Below are 18,852 nucleotides of genomic sequence, written 5' to 3'. Positions count from 1 at the left end.
CAGTACAAAGTAGACAAGGAGCTGTTCTCCCCTCTAAATCATAACAGCAGGATGGTTTCTTACGTTTTCGTGAGACAGCGTCCTGCAGTGTAGTAGACTAGGCTGGCCTGGAACTTGCCATTCTGCCTAAGCCTGCTGAATGCTCGGATTAAAGCAGGACTCTTTTCAAGAAAAGGTAAAACAAGCAGAAGTGGTTGAAAATGTATTTATTTTTCTTCAAATGATCTTTTTCAAGCAATAAATAAAAACAGACATGTTAATGTTCCTAAAAAAACAAAACTCCCCTAAACTATATACATCCTAGAGAAATACAGGCATATCAAATGTAGAAATGATGCCACTCAGAAAGACAGGGCTATTTACACAAGTTAGAAGTATTGCATTGCTGTCTTGCAGGAGTCTCTTCTTGAATGACTCATAGCTCTAAGGAAGGCAAAAAAGGCAGGGTACAGGGAAACCTTCAGCACATCTTGATGGACAAGCAGGTTTCCAGGAAACACAGTAATACTCAGGCATGGTATTGCCTTTCGGGGAGCATGGAAAGACACCCCAGGACTCCAGAGCACCCCATCTCATTCCCCAGACAGCTGGGATGATGACAAACACCAGTGACCAACACCTGGCTGGGATTGCTTTGAGACAAGCCAGCTCTGGGTTGCCAAGATCCAGTCCCCCAAAGCATCCTGCCATCCTGTCCCAAACATGGTTATCTATGGGCAGCACCCAGGGAACATTGGGCTCATGCTTGGATCCACCCACACAAGTTCCACTTTGCCATCAGGACTTTGAAGGTTGTCCAGGTGGTTCTAATGGGCAGCCACCAGGAACCACTGCTTCACTGTGTCACAGGCAACTTCATTCCCTTCCTTTTTGAATCAACCATATTCCTGCTATCCCTCCCTCTTCTCAAGGGCGCTCTCTTATTCCTCAAGGCGTTCCAACCTTGTTGCAAACAGCCCCTGAGAACAATGGCCTCAGGAAGGAATGAAGCTCAGAGCTGCCACTACATGCTCTCCAGTGCTTCTGCCTAATACTGCTCCTATGAGGAAGTCCAGCCCCTTCCCTTCATGGCAGCTCCATGAACACCATAGGGTAAGACAAGATCCTGGGAGAGGACATCCACCTTTCTCACTCTCTATGGTACATACCTAATTTTCCCTTTTGTGACCAATAGCAAACGTAAGTAAGCAGTGAAGTGGCCATGGTTTCTGCCATTTTAGAAATTGCCTATGTGCTGACTTCACCTCAGGGAAAGACAATTGCATGCCGATGCGCACTGACCCTGAATTAGTGTCTTCATTAGAGCTATTCCGACTCATCAGAAAGCCTTCTGGTCGAACAACAATTTTTTTTTAAAAAAAGAGGTCCCCCTTTCAACCAAGCCAATGTCCTATTTTATTTCTAAGAGTTTGGGACCCATGCTGTCATCAAGTACAAAGAAAATGACTTTATATATAGCCATTTGACATTTGTGATTGAAGACTTGAATTGGGACACAGGGAAAAGACATCTAAAGCTAGTCCTGAGTTCCCACTGTCCATAGGTTTGGAGTGCAGTCTGGGAACAAGGACATATTTGGCAAATGGACACTCATGGTATAAAAGGTGACTGTTCTCCAGGCTACCCTCCCCCCCACTGCTCTGCAGTAGCCCCTCCACCACTCTTGGAAGCCCATGGCTGCTTTTTTTTCAGCTACAAAACTCTCTTGACCTCATCCTTCATCAAACATGAAGCAACTTCCAAGAATCCAGGAAAACGTGGAAATGTCCAACTGCATAATCTCTACAAAGGTCCACCCATCCAGGAGCCCCAGCCTCTTCACTCCATGAAAATGCAGTGAAGCAGCTCCCAGAGAAGTAAGGTGCCTATGCCTTCCTACAAACAGGAAGTGGGAACTCTGGCCTCACCGGAAGGCAGGGCTAGACACAGGCAGACAGGACAAGGATGCTGATGCCAACACAGGTTCGTAGTTCACAGAAGTAAACGTTAACGAACCTGGGCCTGCCTGGGATGCCGGATAAGAACAAGCATTCCATGATTGTGACATTGAGGCTTGAAGTTATTTGGGTGAGCAAGAATGTTCACTGAGATCTAGACTCCCAAAGGACTAATGGAGACATGCTCTCATTTCTAGACAAGTTTGCAATGGCCTCTATTCTGGCACTCTGTAACAACACTATTCCACAACATTACAAATGAAGAAACACACAGTTTGTTCCCTCTTCCCTACCTCCTCCCTCCGCCCTCCCCCTAGAAAGCATCCTTCCCCTTCCCAAGCCATTCCTCCATTGGACAGGCCCCTTAAAATGGCCTTAGCCCAAGAAAGGATTCAAAATGGCTCCCAAGTACCCATGATGCACTTGCCAGGAGCCAGCAGCCAACCCTTTACCCCTTAAACCCCAAAACCTCTCACCCACTGGACTCAAAGAGACCTGAAACATGAAATCCACTCTCCCTTTTATTCAAAAGAGGGCCTTCAAAAATGTTCAACAAGGATCTAAAAATGCAAGGATTTGTTATGCTTCAAGTAAAGCCACTAAAATTAAAAACTACACTATGTGGGAAAGAGAATTCATTTCTGGTATCTCTACTCATCTGGCTTCTTCCCCTTGGCCTTATCAAATGATGTGCCATAGGAAAAATCTGAATTGTACCCAGTTTTCCAAGAGAACCTGATAGAACATGGCACAAATCACAGACAATATGCAAGGCCTAGGCAGGTGACGTAACTGAAAAATGCTCCCACCATCCAACTGATCATAGGAGAGAAAAGATTGTATGCTCGTGGCCTCTAGGCCCAGGAACCAGCTGCAAAAGTAACAAACAGTCCTCTCTCTTCTTTCTCCTCCTAGCCATCCACCCCCTTCTCAGTGGCAAAATAATCATCACGCTAACTGGCACAGACCTTGAAGTCACCATCTACTGCCCCAATGCTTAAACATCTGCATGCAACTGCACTCTGGTGATGGATGTCAACATAAATACATTCTAAATTCACTGTTACTAAACTTGTTGGACTTACATACTCTAAGGGAAAAAAAAATCTCAATAAATACTTTATTATTAAGCATAATTACTCACCTGCTGGTGAATAATTAGAAATGAAAACCACATCCTAGAACATTTTGCAAGGCAAAATTCCCATGACAACAACAACAACAACAGGACTTGCACACAAAACCAGGCACTTCTGGCAAACTTGTTTTCTTCTTGCCCCTCCCTCCCTCCCACCCTACCATCATCTAATAAAATGGGACTAGCACATTTGCCAGGATTTGGGGGGGGGGGGGAAATCTCATAACTTCAAGCCTTAATTGTTTAAAAAAATGAGGTAAGAAATTTCTACCTGACAAAGTAAAACTGACACATGAACCAAATCCAGGTTTTCTCTCGCCACTGATGGCCACCATTATTGCTCTAAATTGGAGTGTTTTGTGAGTTTGTTTTTAAATGTGTAATCAGAGTCCTTATTGCCATTCTAGCTGGCCCCGTGGATGGCCAAGGAGAAATGGATGGGGACAGCACTTGGTCACCTGTCCCCACTAGTCTCTACTTGCTCTCCTATGCGTTGCTCATGCCCTGGCTAGGATGGAAGCCACTTCTGGCTCTGGGGGTTCACAGCCTGGCTCTAACAGCTGGGGGAAGTGGTAATGGGGCTATGCAGGTATGGCAGGCTGCTGGGGGCTGAGTGCACCCCCACGGAGACAGGGAAGCTGAAGACAAACTGGGAGGTGGGAGTAGGGGTGGCCTTGCCCCGTTCACGCAGGGGGCCGGAAGGGCTGGCAGCCTCCACAGCACAGGATGTGGCCAGCACCTGGGATTCAAACTGCAGCAGCTGCCCCATGAAGCTGAAGTTGGGCGAGATAATGCTCCGGCGCTGTTTGACGAACTCAAAGGCTTCTTCCAGCCTCACCCGCTTCTTCATCATCAGGTAGGCCAGGCAGATGGTGGCCGAGCGTGAGATGCCAGCCTGGCAATGCACCAGCACCCGCCCGCGGCAATCCTTCACTGCATCTGGGCAGAGAGCACAACATGATTAGGGCTTGATTCTACACCCACCCAGTGGCAGGTGCAGGTGGCTTACGCCAGGACATGGGGAGAAAAGACGATGAGAAGCTCTTGATGGAAAAGCCATGAGACTAGAGATTTGGAAGTTAAGCCTATTTTCTAGGCTTAACCAAAACACTCCACTTGGGGAGGGGGGAGTCAAATCCCACAATCAGTTGGATCCTATCTACATTCAAGGATTTCCATTTGCATAAACAAGTCTCCTATCTTCCTTTCCATTCAAAAAATCTTATGCCTGGGGCCACAAAGACGGTTACTGCTCTGTTAGTCATGCACAGGTGAAGGAATTGTCCACAGAACATCCAACAGATGGCCTTCATGCTGAGCAAGGGGCCACTGGGCCTGCCAGCACAGCAGGGTTAAATCCCATCCATACCAGTCTCAGTGCCCCTCCCTCTCTCCCATAGCTCACACCCCCTAGGCCGGGGCTGGCATACCGATGTACTCGATGGCTTCCATGAACCAAGAGCTGATGTCCGCCTTGTGGTTATCCTCCACCGGGATGCACTTGTACTGGTAGTGGCCTTCAAAGTGGTTCGGGCAGTCCGAGGAGACATTTAGCAGGGCTGTGATCCCCAGGGCGTCCAGCATGTCTCTCCGGGCAGCATGATAGGCACTGCCAAGGTAGAGGAAGGGGAGGATCTCCACAGGACCCCCCTGCACCAGAAAGGAAACACAGCAGCCCCAAACACTGTGAGTGTAAGGCACCCTTTCAGGAAAAGGCCTGAAGTACAGCCAATCCAGGGGGGAACTTTCTAAACCCTAGGGAGATGCCTGCTGGATACAGCCTTTCCGGCTCCCCAAACCCCTTTTGGAGCTCCTTAATGGGGTGCCTGGGCTCTGTGGGATTTCTGCACAGCCTTTATACACTTTAGTAGGTGGTCAGTGAAACCAGGACAAGTCAAGCCCATAAGCGCCACCTTCTGGCTCAACTCTCCAGCATCAATGTGGCTGCAGGCACACCAGGCTGGCTTTTCTGTGTGTGTGCCACAGTAGGAGTTCACACCTCATCTGCATGGTGTGCTTGGCTGTCTTCACTGAGTGCATCAGAAGCAAAAGGAGAGGTAGAGGCACAATGAGGGAAAATGGCCTACTAAACTCAGGATGAGATTTACAGGGCAAAGTTGGAGAACCCTGTAATTTCATCCCCAGGGCCATCTAACTGGAAGGACTGGAGTACTAGGCTTGAAAGAAATTCAGGGGCTTAAACTGGCTTCCATAGAGAAGGGTGTGTGGCTGGTATGTGGGAGGGGAAACTGCCTGACTGTTGGAGAACCATGGACTCATTCTATGGCTTTTCTTTCCAAGTAGAGTCCTCTGAGCTTCCTGAGGCAATCTGCCCCATGTCTCCATTCATAACTCTGGAGACTATAAAAGCTGGGCATCATGGCACAGGTTTGGGGGATCCAAAGTTGTAGACCAGCCTGGCTACATAGGAAACCCCTGTTTCTAAAACAAAACTCTGGAGGCTAATTCAAGGATAATGTCTTTGTGGAAAAAAAAAAAAAAAATGAGTTTTAAAAAAAGAGAGGAGGGAAAGAATTCCAAAGGGCAGATAGACCATACTTAACACTCTACCCTAATACTCCAGGTTCACCACAGTCTCCTCATAATACATTTGAAGCCTTAAAAATATAGGAATTGCTTATGAAACTGTAATGCAGCTGAACGTCACCTTAATAACAATTTTTAAAATTGTAATTATATATATTATATATATATTATATATATTCAATTTCCAGAACACCTCCCTCCTCTGCCAAAAATATGGAAATTCCAGAAAGAAGCTGGACTCACCCACCCTCCTTCCATACCGGGGGATGGGGTGGGGGGTTTGTACCTGGTCATGCAGGGGTGTCCCACAAGAGCTACAGCCCAGGTCCAAGGACTCCATGGCACTGGGGGGCACAGGAGGCGGGATAGCTGCCAGAGCCTTGGTTTTGGAGCAAAATTCTGGATACTCAGAAGAAAATCTCTCATAGCCACCTGTTAAAGGAAATGAAATTCAGGTTAATGGGATCATTAAGCCAGCTAGAAAGAACTGGAATAAAACACCAAGCTGAAGAGAGAAGCCGATTCTGTGGCTGCCACTTGGTGGCGCTGTGGGCCTACAGATAATACTTACAGAGATTATTTCCACAGAAGTCAAGTCTGCCTTTGGCCAGAACTGCATCCAGACTGAAAGCTTATGGGGGCAAGACTTTGTTTTAGAATGAAGATACACAAAAGAAGATGTGAGGGTTTGTACCAAAGGGAATGGACTCTCCAGTGTGGTAATCAGTTCCTCCGGGTGACAGCAAGGAACAGACAAGGGACTGGCTACGGTGGAGTTCCATGAGAAACAAAGCAGCTTTGCAGATGTGATCTGGACCCACAGATATGCCTGGCATCCCCAGCGCCAACTCTGCAGGGTCTCAGCTATGGAGTAGATGCTAAGTGCGTAGCGTCACCAGCAAATAAACAGCCACTCCATCAACAAGGGCCCTAAACAAGGAGGTCCCAGCATCATCCTCTAAAGCAACTCTTCCTGCCCAGCCCTCCTTTCAGATTCTTTGATGGGGCAAAGGGCTGAGTTCCTGACTTGAGCCTTCCAACTGTGGATCATCTTTTCCACTTTGAAATGAAACAAGATAAGGGGCCGAGTCATCCAAGCCAGTTGGGTACATTGCTGCCCAGCCAGAGCCTGAGGGCAGAGGTGGGCAGGGAAGGACTCGGAGCTGCAAGAAGACGCACGCACACTGGAGCCTGTTGTCTGATCTTCTTGTGATCTCTGGAACTTTGCTTGTGGGCAACTTCCCATGTCAGGCCCTGCCTTTATTTTTGTATAGTGTAGTTTCTGTATGGCCAGAATTTGTATTCATTTTCAGTAAATGCCTACATACTAGGCAAAAGCTGCCCTCCTCAAGGGCCCATTTTACTGAAGAAAACGCTAAGGGTGGATGGTGCCCTAAGTGGCCAGCTCCCTCCCATCTTTATGGCTGTGATAAGACCCCCACTCCCTCCAGCTGTCCCAGGTCACTATCCAATGAAGGGGCAGACCTATGACAATCAGTCACCTGCCTGTAATCCCAACCCTCAAAGCCAGCTTCCTATTGCTTCTGAAAGGAAGGGAAATAATTCTTTGCCACATCATAAGGCTTAGAGAAACAGGGCACCCACTTTTTCCTCTGTGACCTGCGGCTTCTCCGTTCCCCTCCTCCCCTCCCTCTGGATATAAATGGATACCTCTGTGGTCACAGCCCTCCTTCCTGCTGAGTCACAGTGACCTGTCTCCGTGCCAGTGGCTGGCAACTGCCAGCTTCTCATGTGTTCAGCCACCATCTCATCCCAGGGCCACCCCCCACACACACCATTAGAACCTCCATCTGTCCCCTTCCCTTATGAGGTTGCCTACAGACCTGCTACCCAGCATGCAGTGCCTCAAGTTAGGGGAGGGGTCGCGGTGGAGAAGCAGAGAATGTCTGTAGTCCAAGTCTACTGATAGACTCCATGCCCAGGAGACCCAGAAGTTCTGGTTCACTCTGCTCTTTGCAAAAGTGCAAGAAGAAACAGCTGGATCACAGAACTGTTTTTTTGTTTTTTGTTTTTGTTTTTTTGAGTCCGGTCGTGGGGCCTGAACTCTGGGCCTGGGCGCTGTCCCTCAGCTCTTCAGCTCAAGGCTAGCGCTCCACCACTTGAGCCACAGCACCACTGCTGGCTTTTTTCCTTTTGCTTATGTGGTGCTGAGGAATCAAACCCAGGGCCTCAGGCATGCAAGGCAAGCGCTCTACCACTGAGCCAACTTCCCAGCCCATGGATCACCGAACTGTAATTGAAACTTGAAACCTGTATCTAAATGTTGCCTGTCACTCTATGTTCTACAGGAACTGCGCGCGCGTGTGTGTGTGTGTGTGTGTGTGTGTGTGTGTGTGTGTGTACGCATGCCAATACTGGGGCTTGAACTCAGGGCCTCATGCTCTCACTCAGCTGTTTTGATCAAGGCTGGTGCTCTACTACTTGAACCGCTCCTCAACTTCCATCTTTTTGTTGGCAAATTGGAGATAAAAGTCTCCCTGAGCTGAATTTGAACCTCAATCCTCCTATCTCAGCCTCTAAATAGCTAGGATTATAGGTGTGAGCCACTAATGCCAGGCAGGCACTGAACATTTTTTAACAAAATGTTGGTCTGATTTTTTAACAAAATGTCTTATTATATGTGAGAAGAGCCATCAAAATACACTTAAAACAACAGCGCAAGGTTTTGAGTGTAACTAGCAAAAACTGCCCACTTAAAACAAATGGGTCTTCAAGATGGTAAAGTCGCAGGGCAGGTGCCCTGGGAGGCCTGGGAGTCGCTTTGAGAGAATGGTCCCTTTTGCAGAGAAGGCACAGAGCGGCGGCAGCCCAACCTAAAGTTCCAGAAAGGGCTCAGGTTCTGCAGATAGGTTGATTCAAACTATCCGCTGCAGCCTTCATCCTCTCTCATCTCTCTGAGCCTCATCCTCATCCTCAGCAATACAAGATGGTTCCTTTTCCCTTGTGGAGTCTCTAGAAGACTGATTCAGCTGGTGCTCTGTGCCTGGCATCAAGCAGATGGTTATAATATGATGGTTCCCCCTCTTGGCACCTATGCTGAGAGGAGCCCTTGGCAGAGATCCTCAAAGACCAGAGAGAAACAAGGGCCTGTGTTACACTGGCTGCTTCCCAGTCTCTTGACAGCCCTGTCCAGGGCGTTTCTGATGTGTTCCTGGCAGTCTTGAAACCTGGTAGACAGAGGAAGGGCAGATCCCACACTTCCTGAACTCTGCATTCCCTTCTAGGCAAGAGCTCCACCTCCTCCTGGGGCCAACCAACCAGACTCCCTGGTGCAGGGCGCCCGGAGGGCAAGGACCTCATAGCCCAGGAGGTAGAGCGGAAACCACACCAGACCTGAGAGGGACCTTGTGTCATCTCCCCCAGGCAGATGGTTAACAGGACAGAGAGAGAAAGTCATGGCCTGGAAAAGACACTTAGAGCAGAGCAGGAAAATGAACACAGAAAAGTCAGTTCCCTCTGGGGGAATTCAAATAACAGGCGGAAAGAAACTAATGGAGAAGCAGATTATTTGCCCAAGGGACAAACGAGAGCCATGGAAGGTTGTCTTCCCAGACTATAGCAGCTCAGTAAGGGTTTGTGTTTTGCAGGGTTTTATTTTATTTGCTTCCTGAGCTGAGGATGGCTTAGAGACCTGGCTGGTCCTTACAAGGTACCTGCGGTAGAGTCAAGTGCATATATCCCCACAAGATGGAAAAAGCCACTTATGTCCAATACCCCCTTATCATGGGAATCATCTGGGTTAGTAACTATAGCTACCAGCTACCAGTAATCCTAGCTACTCAGGAAGCTGAGATCTGAGGATTGAGGTTCGAACCCAGCCTAGGCAAGAAATTCCAAGAGACGCTTATCTCCAGTTAGCCACAGAAAAGCTGAAAGTGGAGCTGTGGCTCAAGTGACAAAGAATGCCAGCTTAAAAAAAAAAAACAAAAAGGAGGGCCAGCTTTGAGAGTTTAGGCCCTAAAGTATACACATACACACACATACACGCACTCACACACATACACACGCATATGTACACGCACACGCTAGCTACCATGACTAAGGAATGCTACCACATGTCAGGCTCTCTCCTGTATCCAACTGGCCCTGTGAAGTGCACAAGCTCTGATTTTATAAATAGGAAACTAAAGCCGAGAGCAGCCAGCAACCCATTTGAGCACAGGTAAGGGTGCAAAATTGTCTGGTGCTCTCAAAACCAGATTTCTTCTACCTTGACCATCATTTCTGTCTTTCACCCTTCCCAGTGGCTCTTCCCTAAGCAACAGGGCCTGCTAGCTTACTCAAGTGAGCCCCATCTTCTTGCAAAAGCAGGAGGGACTCCAGCAGGGCACTGCTGATAGGTTACCAAACTCTGCCCCACACAGACTTCTTTTATGGATCATTAGGAGGCATGAGTAGTATAGTTTAAAGATGAAAGGCAATAGATTAGAAATGCAAAGAAGACACTAGGACTAGGGCTTGAACTGAAGGCCTCACCCTCCTATTTGGCTTTTTCACTCTGCATTCTACCACTTGAGCCACGTCTCCACTTCCAGCTTTTAGCTGGTTAACTGGTGATGAGTATCTTCCAGATTTGTCCACCCATGAACCTCAGATCTCAGCCTCCTGAGTAGCTAGGATAACAGGCATGAGCCATGGGTACCCTGCAGCTGTTGCAATTGTTGAGTGCATGTACTGCATCATGCAACATCTGTTTCAGGAGTACATGAATCTCTGCTGGAGCCTAATGCAAACCTTTTTTTTTTTTCAAGGTTTGAACCCAGAGCATTCAGTTTGATGGATTTGCTTGCTCATCTGGTACTTTACCACTTGAGACACACCCAGTACTGGGATATGTGTGTATATATCCTACTTTTAAATCTCCCACGTTCAACAAGAAAGAATAAGAAAAGGATTTCACCATTTCTTTAGAGGCAAAACTGCATCTATAGTTCAGCTCCTTCTCACAGTCACACAGGAGCACAGCAATGATTATTCAAAATTGAGTGGCCTGATGATCCCCCTTGCAACAAATGCTCCAGGAAGGCTGCCACCCTGAAGTAAGAGATAATATATGTGAAAGTACTTCACAAAGAGCGTCAAAGCACTGGTAATATTATAATAAGACTTCTAATGGGATCTGGGATGAGAAAGACTATTAAGGTTTGGTGGGGAGAGCTGTCATTTTTTTTTAAACACCAGTACTGAGGCTTGAACTCAGGCCCTCTTGTTCTTTCTTAACCTTTCAGCTCAAAGCTAGTACTCTACCACTTGAGCCACACTTCTACTTCCTACCTTTTTGCTGGTTAAATGGAAGTAAGAATCTCTCTGATTTTTCTACCCAGGCTGAGATTTTTTTTAGCCTTGCTGAAGCTTTTGAGCTTTTGATCTTCCGATCTCAGACTCCTGAGTAGAGGATTACAGGCATGAGCCACCAACACTGGACAAGGGCCTGTAATGTTTTAAAAACCAGAGAGAGTCACTACCTCCTAGATCTTGTTCATGATCTTGCTCCAACCTAGCAAGAAATTAATCTGAGTTGTTTGAAGGTCATTTGCCTCAGGGAACTTTACGTGGGAGGTAAGCACCTACGTAAATGCTGAGCAGTCTTTAAAACTTGGCCAAGTGGACTTCTCACCATGGAACTCCTGGCTCAGAGAAAGCTGTCCTTTTAGAGCCAGCTGCCAATCTCTAATACCCCACACTCAGGGCTACCTTGTCTGTCTATGGCCCTCCCAGCCTATCTGCTGTGTTCAACAGGATGGCTTCCTTCTGAGAACAAACTTGTCTCCCCTACTATGCTTCCTCTTTGTTAGCTCCAGGTACGGAGACCTGCAATCCGGTTGCATATTTTGGCTTTTTAAAGGACTTTCTTGGCTCCTGAAAATGGCCACCCTTTCTCTCTGCCTTTGTTGTCCTGGCAGTCCAAGCCGGTGAGTATGGCTCACCCGCCTACAAAATCCAGGACAAGCCCAAAGGAAACTGATGGTCCATTCTAGCGATCAAAGTTGCCCCTCCATTTCACACCTGCGCCCTGCCTTTTGTTGGCATGGAAACATCCAGTTCACTTGATGCAATGTTGGAACTTTGCTTCATTCATTAGAATTATGTAATGAATGGCAATGGAGGTCAGAAATGATTTGTAAGTCTTACCATTTTTTGTAATTCTAAACACTCCTGATCACCGGCTGCCAGGAAGGCTTTGTGTTATATTTGCAAACTGAAAAGCCCGTCATTTCATTCAGAGGGTACAAGTGGCAGGAAAACCTAGCAAACCCCTAGAGCTATGCTGTGGGGGAGGGGACACCAACAGCTGGAGATGACAATCCAGAAAAGAAAAAGACAGCCACAGCTCCCTTCTCTTTCCCTATGCCCTATACTTTACTCACCAAATCCAATATACTCTGTTTTTGTTTTTTTGTGTCAGTCCAGGGCGTGGGCACTGTCCCTGAGATTTTGGGTTCAAGGACAGCACTCTACCACTTGAGCCACAGCTCTATTTCTGGCTTTTTTGGTGCTTCATTGGAGATAAGAGTCACAGATTTTGCTGCCCTTGCTGGCTTTGAATAATCATCCTCATATCTCAGCCTCCTGAGGAACTAGGATTACAGACATAAGCCACTGGTGGCCAACTTTTGACTATTGAGAGACATGGTCTTGCTATATGGCCCAAGCTGGCCTCAAACTCTTGGTCTCCTGAATGCTGGAATTATAGGCATGTACCATCATGCCACAGAAACCAGCTGTGTGTGTGTGTGTGTGAGAGAGAGAGAGAGAGAGAGAGAGAGAAAGAGACAGACAGACACATAGAGTGAGTGTGTGTCACAGGGCTTAAACTCAAGGCCTGAGTGCTGTCTCAAGAGTTTTTGCTTAAGGCTATTTGGAGATTAGAGATGAGAGTTCTCCTGCTTGGGCTGGCTTCAAAATGAAATAGATCCTCAGATCTCAGCTTCTTCAGCAGCTAGGATTACAAGTGTGAGCCACTACCAGCATCTGGCCAAATCCCTTATATCGATAGGCCCAGGGACTAGAGAGTGGAGAAAGTAACTGATCTATCTAGATCATCATTCAAATTGCTCAAAATAGCTAGGATAGTTTTGCAATCATGACTGGAATAAACTCACAAAGGTCAGGAGTCAAATTCTCCACAGGAAGGAAACAACTTTTTTTTAATTTGAGTTTGTGTGTGTACACACACATACACACACACACACACACACACACACACCTACACCTAAAATCCTTTATGTATGTATGTGTGTGTGCCAGTCCTGGGGCTTTAACTCAGAGCCTGGGCATTGTCCTTGAGGTTCTGTTTGTTTTGCTCACCGTTAGCGCTTTACCACTGGAGACACAGCTCTATCTACTTCCAGCTCGTTTTGTGGTTAACTGGAGATAAGAGTCTCACAGACTTTTCTGCCTGGACTGCCTTTAAACCATGATCCTGTGATCTCAACATCCTGAGTGGCTAGGATTACAGAGGAGAGCCACTGTTATGAAGTCCCACGTGGCCTCAAATGTTCCATCCGCCTAAATGTTGGGATATAGTTGTATACTACCATGACCAGCTGAAATCTTTTTGTGTAAGAAATTAATTTGCTATTGGGGGATACAAGAAATGACTTTTATTAATGCAAGAAAATTATCTTTTACGATAACATAAGTTGAGAAACTCTAATTGGAAAATGAAGGGGAGAAAGGAATTTGAAAGAAGTATACTGTATAAAATTAAAGAACTTAAATGTCAAAATTGTCTCTAAAACTGTCTTGCAAGATTTTAAGTCAAAGACTTTTCTAAAATTCATCCAATTTTGGGCAGGGAATGTGGCTTTGTGGTACAATGCTTGCCTAGCATGCATGAAGCCCTGGGTTCGATTCCTCAGTGCTACATAAACAGAAAAGGCCAGAAGTGGTGCTGTGGCTCAAGTGGTAGAGCCGGCTAGCCTTGAGCACAGAGAGGCTCAGGGACAGTGCCCAGGCCCTGAGTTCAAGCGCCAGGAAAAATCACCCAAGCTTGAAATCTAACGAAATGAAAACGCTGCATGATTTTAGTGCCTTTTGTAAGACTTGGGTCTTATGAAATGTACAGGGTATAAGTTTTATTGATGTTCAGCGAAGTTTATTCCTATCTTTATGAATTCTCACTTGTGGAAACAGTTACTAACCACCTGCAAATGAGTAACCAGTCTCCCTTTGAAGAGACAGAAATAGAAAACCTACATTTTTAAGTGCAATTAATTAGAAAATTAGATAAGCCTTGGCTGGAAAGAATGACATCACTTCTGAAAATATTACCATCTTTTATCCCCCTTACCCCCACTCTATTTGCCCAACGTTCTGCCCTCCACTGCCCAGCCACCTGCACACATCAGGTGACACACAGGAGGGTCCTGTTTGCAAGCTGGAAACTATAACTCCAGAGGGAACGGAGTTACTCAACCCTTAATCAATTCCAGCACTTCAGTAGAGAGACTCTAAGGGCCTTTTTCTTTCTTTCCTTCTCAGCATTCCCTCCTTTAGATCCCTATGCCAGGATCCCCACCCGCGCACAAAGCCATCTCCGAACCGCTGGAGTGCCCACTTACAGTAAGCCCCGTGTCTCTGTAGCCCAGAAGCCCCTGTGTCCCTCCCCCTGATGGCACCTTCCGCAGGGTGTGGCAGCAGGCACTGCTTCTTTTGCCCCTCTAGGGATGCCTTGCATTCGTGAGCAAAGGGAAGCAAAGGAACTGGGCCTTGAGGCCGGCCTCTGCTCAGTACAGGATCCACGCAGCTAAGCCTTGAATAGAATAGGCAGACGCTCGCCCACTGCTACTCAGCAAGCGGGATAATTCCCCCACTTGGATTTCTAGGCGCGGGCTCCCATGGGCGGCTGAACTAACTTGGGGCTGGGTGAAGCTGGGGGAGAAGGGACTATTCTCGCAGACAGATGCGAAGCCTCCCGGGCCAATGACCCAGGCACGCTCCTCCTCAGAGAATGGGGTCCTTTTGAGGGCCAGGGGATGGCCTTCCCTGCCAAAATTGGACAGACAGAAGGATACACAGGAGTCCAGAGAAGAAATGCTTCTTAAGGCCACGCACCTCGCCACCCATCGGGGCACTGTCATTTTACCCTGAGCCCGCCGGCTCAGCACCGTGTTTTGGGGGAACAGAAGAGTAACAAGGCGGCGCCCAGGGCCCGGAGGTTAAATCTTACAAGTGTACCTCCCTCCCGGCCCGGGCAAAGGGCCACAGTATCTGCGTCCCCGGAAGGAAACCGGAGGGCCAAGGCCACGGAGCTACCGCTGCAGAGATGTCTTCCAGGAAGAAAAAGAAAACACAACAAACCCCCGACTCCACGTGGAGCTGGAGTCGGCCCCAGCCCAGAGGACCTGGATGGCGGGGTCCATGGAGGAAGGCGTGCGCTTGGACACCAAACCGGGCGGGACTCGAGGCTGGCACCTACACCCCGAATCCTCCTGAAGGAATCTGTCTCCCGGTCCCCACCCCACGCCAGCCCCAGGCCGCCAAGGCCGCAGGCCCTAACAATAGCGCAGGCGCCCACCCTGGGCCGGGGCCGGGCTCCAGAGGCCCCGCGCGAGCGCGCGCTTTGCTCCGCGTCCACGCCGCTGGACGAACCGGGCATGGGGCCCCGGACCAGCCCCTTCCAGGCACTTGCTCCGAAAGCGCTTTGGGAAGCTGGGCGGGACTGGGCTCCCCCGGAGGTGCCATCGCCCCCCTCCCCCCCCCACCACCACCGAAGAAGAGAAAAAACAAAAACACAAAAGGGGGGAAAAAAATCAGCAAAATCGCCTTAACAGTTCAACCACAGGTCAACAGCAGCACTTCCTCAGCAGCTGACGGGTCAAATGGTCAGGAAACAACTGCTGACAACAAAGCCCCTCGCTGTTCCGCAGAGGCAAACCCCGTACCCCCCCCCCCCAGCTCCCCAGCACTGTCGTGGTGCTTTACCTCCCCCCGCCCCGATCCCCCCCCCCCCCCGTCTCCCTTCCTTTCCGGTGATCTGATTGAGAAAGGAAAGCGAAGGAGAGGGCGCCCGGCGCCTGCAGGGAAAGGAGCGGCTCTTTGAAGGCGGGGGGCGGGGGGGGGGGGTCCGCCACGCCGGCGGAAGCGCAGCCCCGACCCCGGCGAAAGAACGCGCGGAATGCGGCGGCGGGAGGAAGGGGCGCGGCAGGGGGCGCCGCGACGCACGCGCCGGCCCGCACACCCGCCGACTCCCGCCGCGGGGCGGCTCGCGAGCGCTGCCTCCGCGGGATTGGGTTAGCACGCGGTCCTTCGGGGGGCGGCTGTCTTCCTCCTCGGACCCGCCGCCTCCCGACCGTCACGGAGTTCTCGGCGGGGTTCACTGGAAGCAGGCACGCGCCGCCATCGGTGGAGAAGGGTGTCTGAACAAAAGGTCGTTCCCTCCCCGCCGCCAACATGGGCAAGCGGATGGCCCACGCGGGTTGGGCCTGGCGTCCTCCCAGATAACTAACTCCCCGTTTCCCTCCAGCCTCTGCTCGTGGTTTCCCAGGTCTAGCCTGAGACCAGGGGAGTCGGTCACTTTCCAGAAATCTCCTTGTTAGGCGGCGGGGAGGAGAGAGGTGGCGGATCGCTCCCCGATCTCGTTTCGGCTTTTACCAAAAGACTGGGCTTCCAGTCGGCACCAGCAAGAGCGATCCTACTTCTGCACCTCAACCTTCCACCGCTCCTCTCCGTTATCAGGGTCACTATAGGCCCCCCCGCAAGCCGAACCCACAGGCCTCTATCTGGTCCCCGCCCGCACGGCGGTACTTGAGGTCGCCTCCTGGGACTCCAAGCCGGGCCGCGCACAGTGGCTTCTCCGGAACCGTTAGCGAGAACCCGTAAAAGAGGACGCGTGCGGGGCTGCACAGGTGACCTGAGAAACGCGCCTGCCACCTTGCCGAGGACCTGGATATCGCACTCGCACAACACTCGAAAACAACCTGGCGACCCCTAACACTCCAACGCGCACAAAGAAGCTCGGTGGGATCCCCGGAGCCAGGGATCTCTCCGATTCTCCCCCCACCCCTCCCCCGGCTTCACGAGAGGCACAGGCCACCACACTTCCCTTCCAATCACCCGCGTTTACCTTTGAGCAGACAGATGTCGGTGCGCTCCGCGTTCCGGCGCAGCGCCTGCACCACCAGCGACACGGTGCTGTCCTCGCGGAGGCTCTCGGCGCGCGGGCTGCGTTCGTCGTAGACGATCACGGCCGAGTAGAGGCCGGAGCGCAGGCGGGCGCGCACCTCTTCCTCGGCGGGCAGGATCTGCTCCAGGCTCACCGAGCCCTTGGCCCGCCGCCGCACGATGGTGTTGCAGCGCACGTTGACCGAGCCTCGGATGTAGCCCGCGCTGTGCGCCAGGAACGGTCTGCAATCCAGCAGCAGGCACTTGCCGCCGCTCAGCAGCCCCAGGGCGCCGTGGTTACCGCTGCCGCCCGCGCCGCCGCCGTTCTCGTCCCGGTTCATCAGCCTTTTGAGCACGCTGCAGTCCATCTCCCGAAGTTCCTCCATCGTCACCATGGCCACCGGGAACCGCGGCAGCTGGAAGCGCTCGGAGGCGAAGGGCACCCGGGAGCCAGCTAGTTACCAGACCTAGGGCAGGCGAGGGCTCAGAGGGGCGCCTGCAAAAGTGGGCTCAAACTTAGCTCACCTCTTCCCAGACCCCTTCCTCCACAGCCTCTCGGTCACATAGCAGTCCGAGCGGCCGGGTGGCGCGCGGGGCGGAGGGGAGGTGGCGGTGGGAGGAAGTGTGTGTACCGGAGAGGAGCCCGGGCTCCCCTCGTTTGTGGCCTCTAGTGTGTTTTTGCCGGTAGGGCTGTTTCGGCTACCACCCGCGCGGGCGCCGCCGTTCCCCACGCCCCGCCGGAGCTCCGCGCACAGCCCCAGCTAGAGTTTCCTCCTCGGCTTAAAGATTTATTAATGCTCCTCAGCTCTCCCCCGAGGAGGGGGAGGTCCATTACTACCTCCCGAGACTCCGCCCCTTTCCATTCTCGGCCTCGCGCCCGCCACGCCCCCCACGCTAGCTCCGCCCCCTCCGGGGCGCGTGAATGGAGCGCCGGCCCAGTCACGGGAACTCGACGTCACAAAGAGGAGTAAACAGGGCTCTGGGAGCTCGCCGCCAAACTCATTCATAAAACTGAGACCCAGAGGAAGAGGGAGGCAGCCTCCGACCCGCCGGCGAGCCGCGGCTCCCGGACCTTTGTGAATGGAGCGCGGCGAGGCGGCGCCTCTTACCTAGCCACGGCCGCCCTGGGCAGCCACCGAGCTTCCTGCCGGACCCAAGCCGCTCTGCGGCCACTCCACCCGGCCACTCGGGGGGTTGGCACGGAGAGGCTAGCCGAGAAGTCAGCCTAACAGGCCTGGGCTCGGGTTGGAGGTTCCACCCCGCCAAGTAGTCCCATGGGTCTCCCCAGCACCCCAGTGACAGAGGGACCCGGTGTCCCGCCGCCCACCGTAAAGGAAGAGCCGGGAGCCACCTCTCCCCAAACCGGCCGTGCCCGTTCTGCCCGGCCGATCTCGTCTTTGTTTTTAGTGCAACTCATCAGACGTTAGCGTAAGCATTAGCGTGATGGGTTTTCAGGCTGAGCCATGAAATCAGCTTTATAGCTTCCCGAGGAACGTGCGCAAACCCCAATTTAGAAGATGAAACAGAAAGCGCTCCCGCCCGAAGCCGCGTAATTGGAGAGAGGTGTGGGGTTTGTGGCTTTACGGCCCGGAGGGAAGCATTAATGGCCGGAATGCCCCCTCCCCTGCCCCCACTACGGAGGACTGCTGGGCGGCTCTCCAGTCCCAGCTTCCTAAAAGATGTTTGTTTAACCCTGGCGGGGGAGAAAACCCCGACAGTCTCCAGCTTTGAGGAAAACCCTCACTCACCCTCCTGCACACGTGTGAATTGTCTTTCTCAGGAAATGATAGAATGGGGGTCCCACATTTGGCGCCGGTGCGCTGCTCAGACCTCACAAGCCACACGCGCACAGAATGACGTTTGGAAAGGATGTCCTCAGCTCAGGGGCCCCTTCCAGTGTCTGCAAACCCTCTTTCCAGGTCACGAAGCATCCCCACCCCGGTTTCCCTAATGCATTTGATTTCCCCGAGGCCGCTTTTGGCCCGGGGGAAGGAGTGATGTGCGCACACGCGGCGGGGACCTTACAGAAGCCAAAACGGATTCGCCCGACATCTTGCCAAGTCTCGTTAGTGAGAATGAGTCTCCGAGCGAGGGAGTTAGAGG

At 51.1% G+C, this 18,852-nt stretch overlaps 1 protein-coding gene across 1 annotated transcript; it reads right to left on the bottom strand.

The window, feature by feature from the left end:
- Positions 1-1,358: 1,358 nt before the first annotated feature.
- Dusp4 (dual specificity phosphatase 4) lies at positions 1,359-17,516 on the bottom strand. The gene is made up of 4 exons (XM_042702049.1): positions 16,712-17,516; positions 5,909-6,054; positions 4,506-4,725; positions 1,359-4,014 (listed from the first exon to the last, which is right to left on the bottom strand). The coding sequence occupies exons 1-4, from the start codon at positions 17,142-17,144 to the stop codon at positions 3,629-3,631; spliced, it is 1,185 nt and encodes a 394-aa protein (XP_042557983.1). The 5' UTR covers positions 17,145-17,516; the 3' UTR covers positions 1,359-3,628.
- Positions 17,517-18,852: the final 1,336 nt, after the last annotated feature.

This window comes from Dipodomys spectabilis, unplaced genomic scaffold (assembly GCF_019054845.1).
Source record: "Dipodomys spectabilis isolate Male_0828 unplaced genomic scaffold, ASM1905484v1 ptg000009l, whole genome shotgun sequence".
NCBI classification, from domain to species: Eukaryota; Metazoa; Chordata; class Mammalia; order Rodentia; family Heteromyidae; genus Dipodomys; species Dipodomys spectabilis.
Note: the sequence above shows the minus strand (reverse complement) of the source record. Positions and strands in the feature narration are given on the sequence as shown.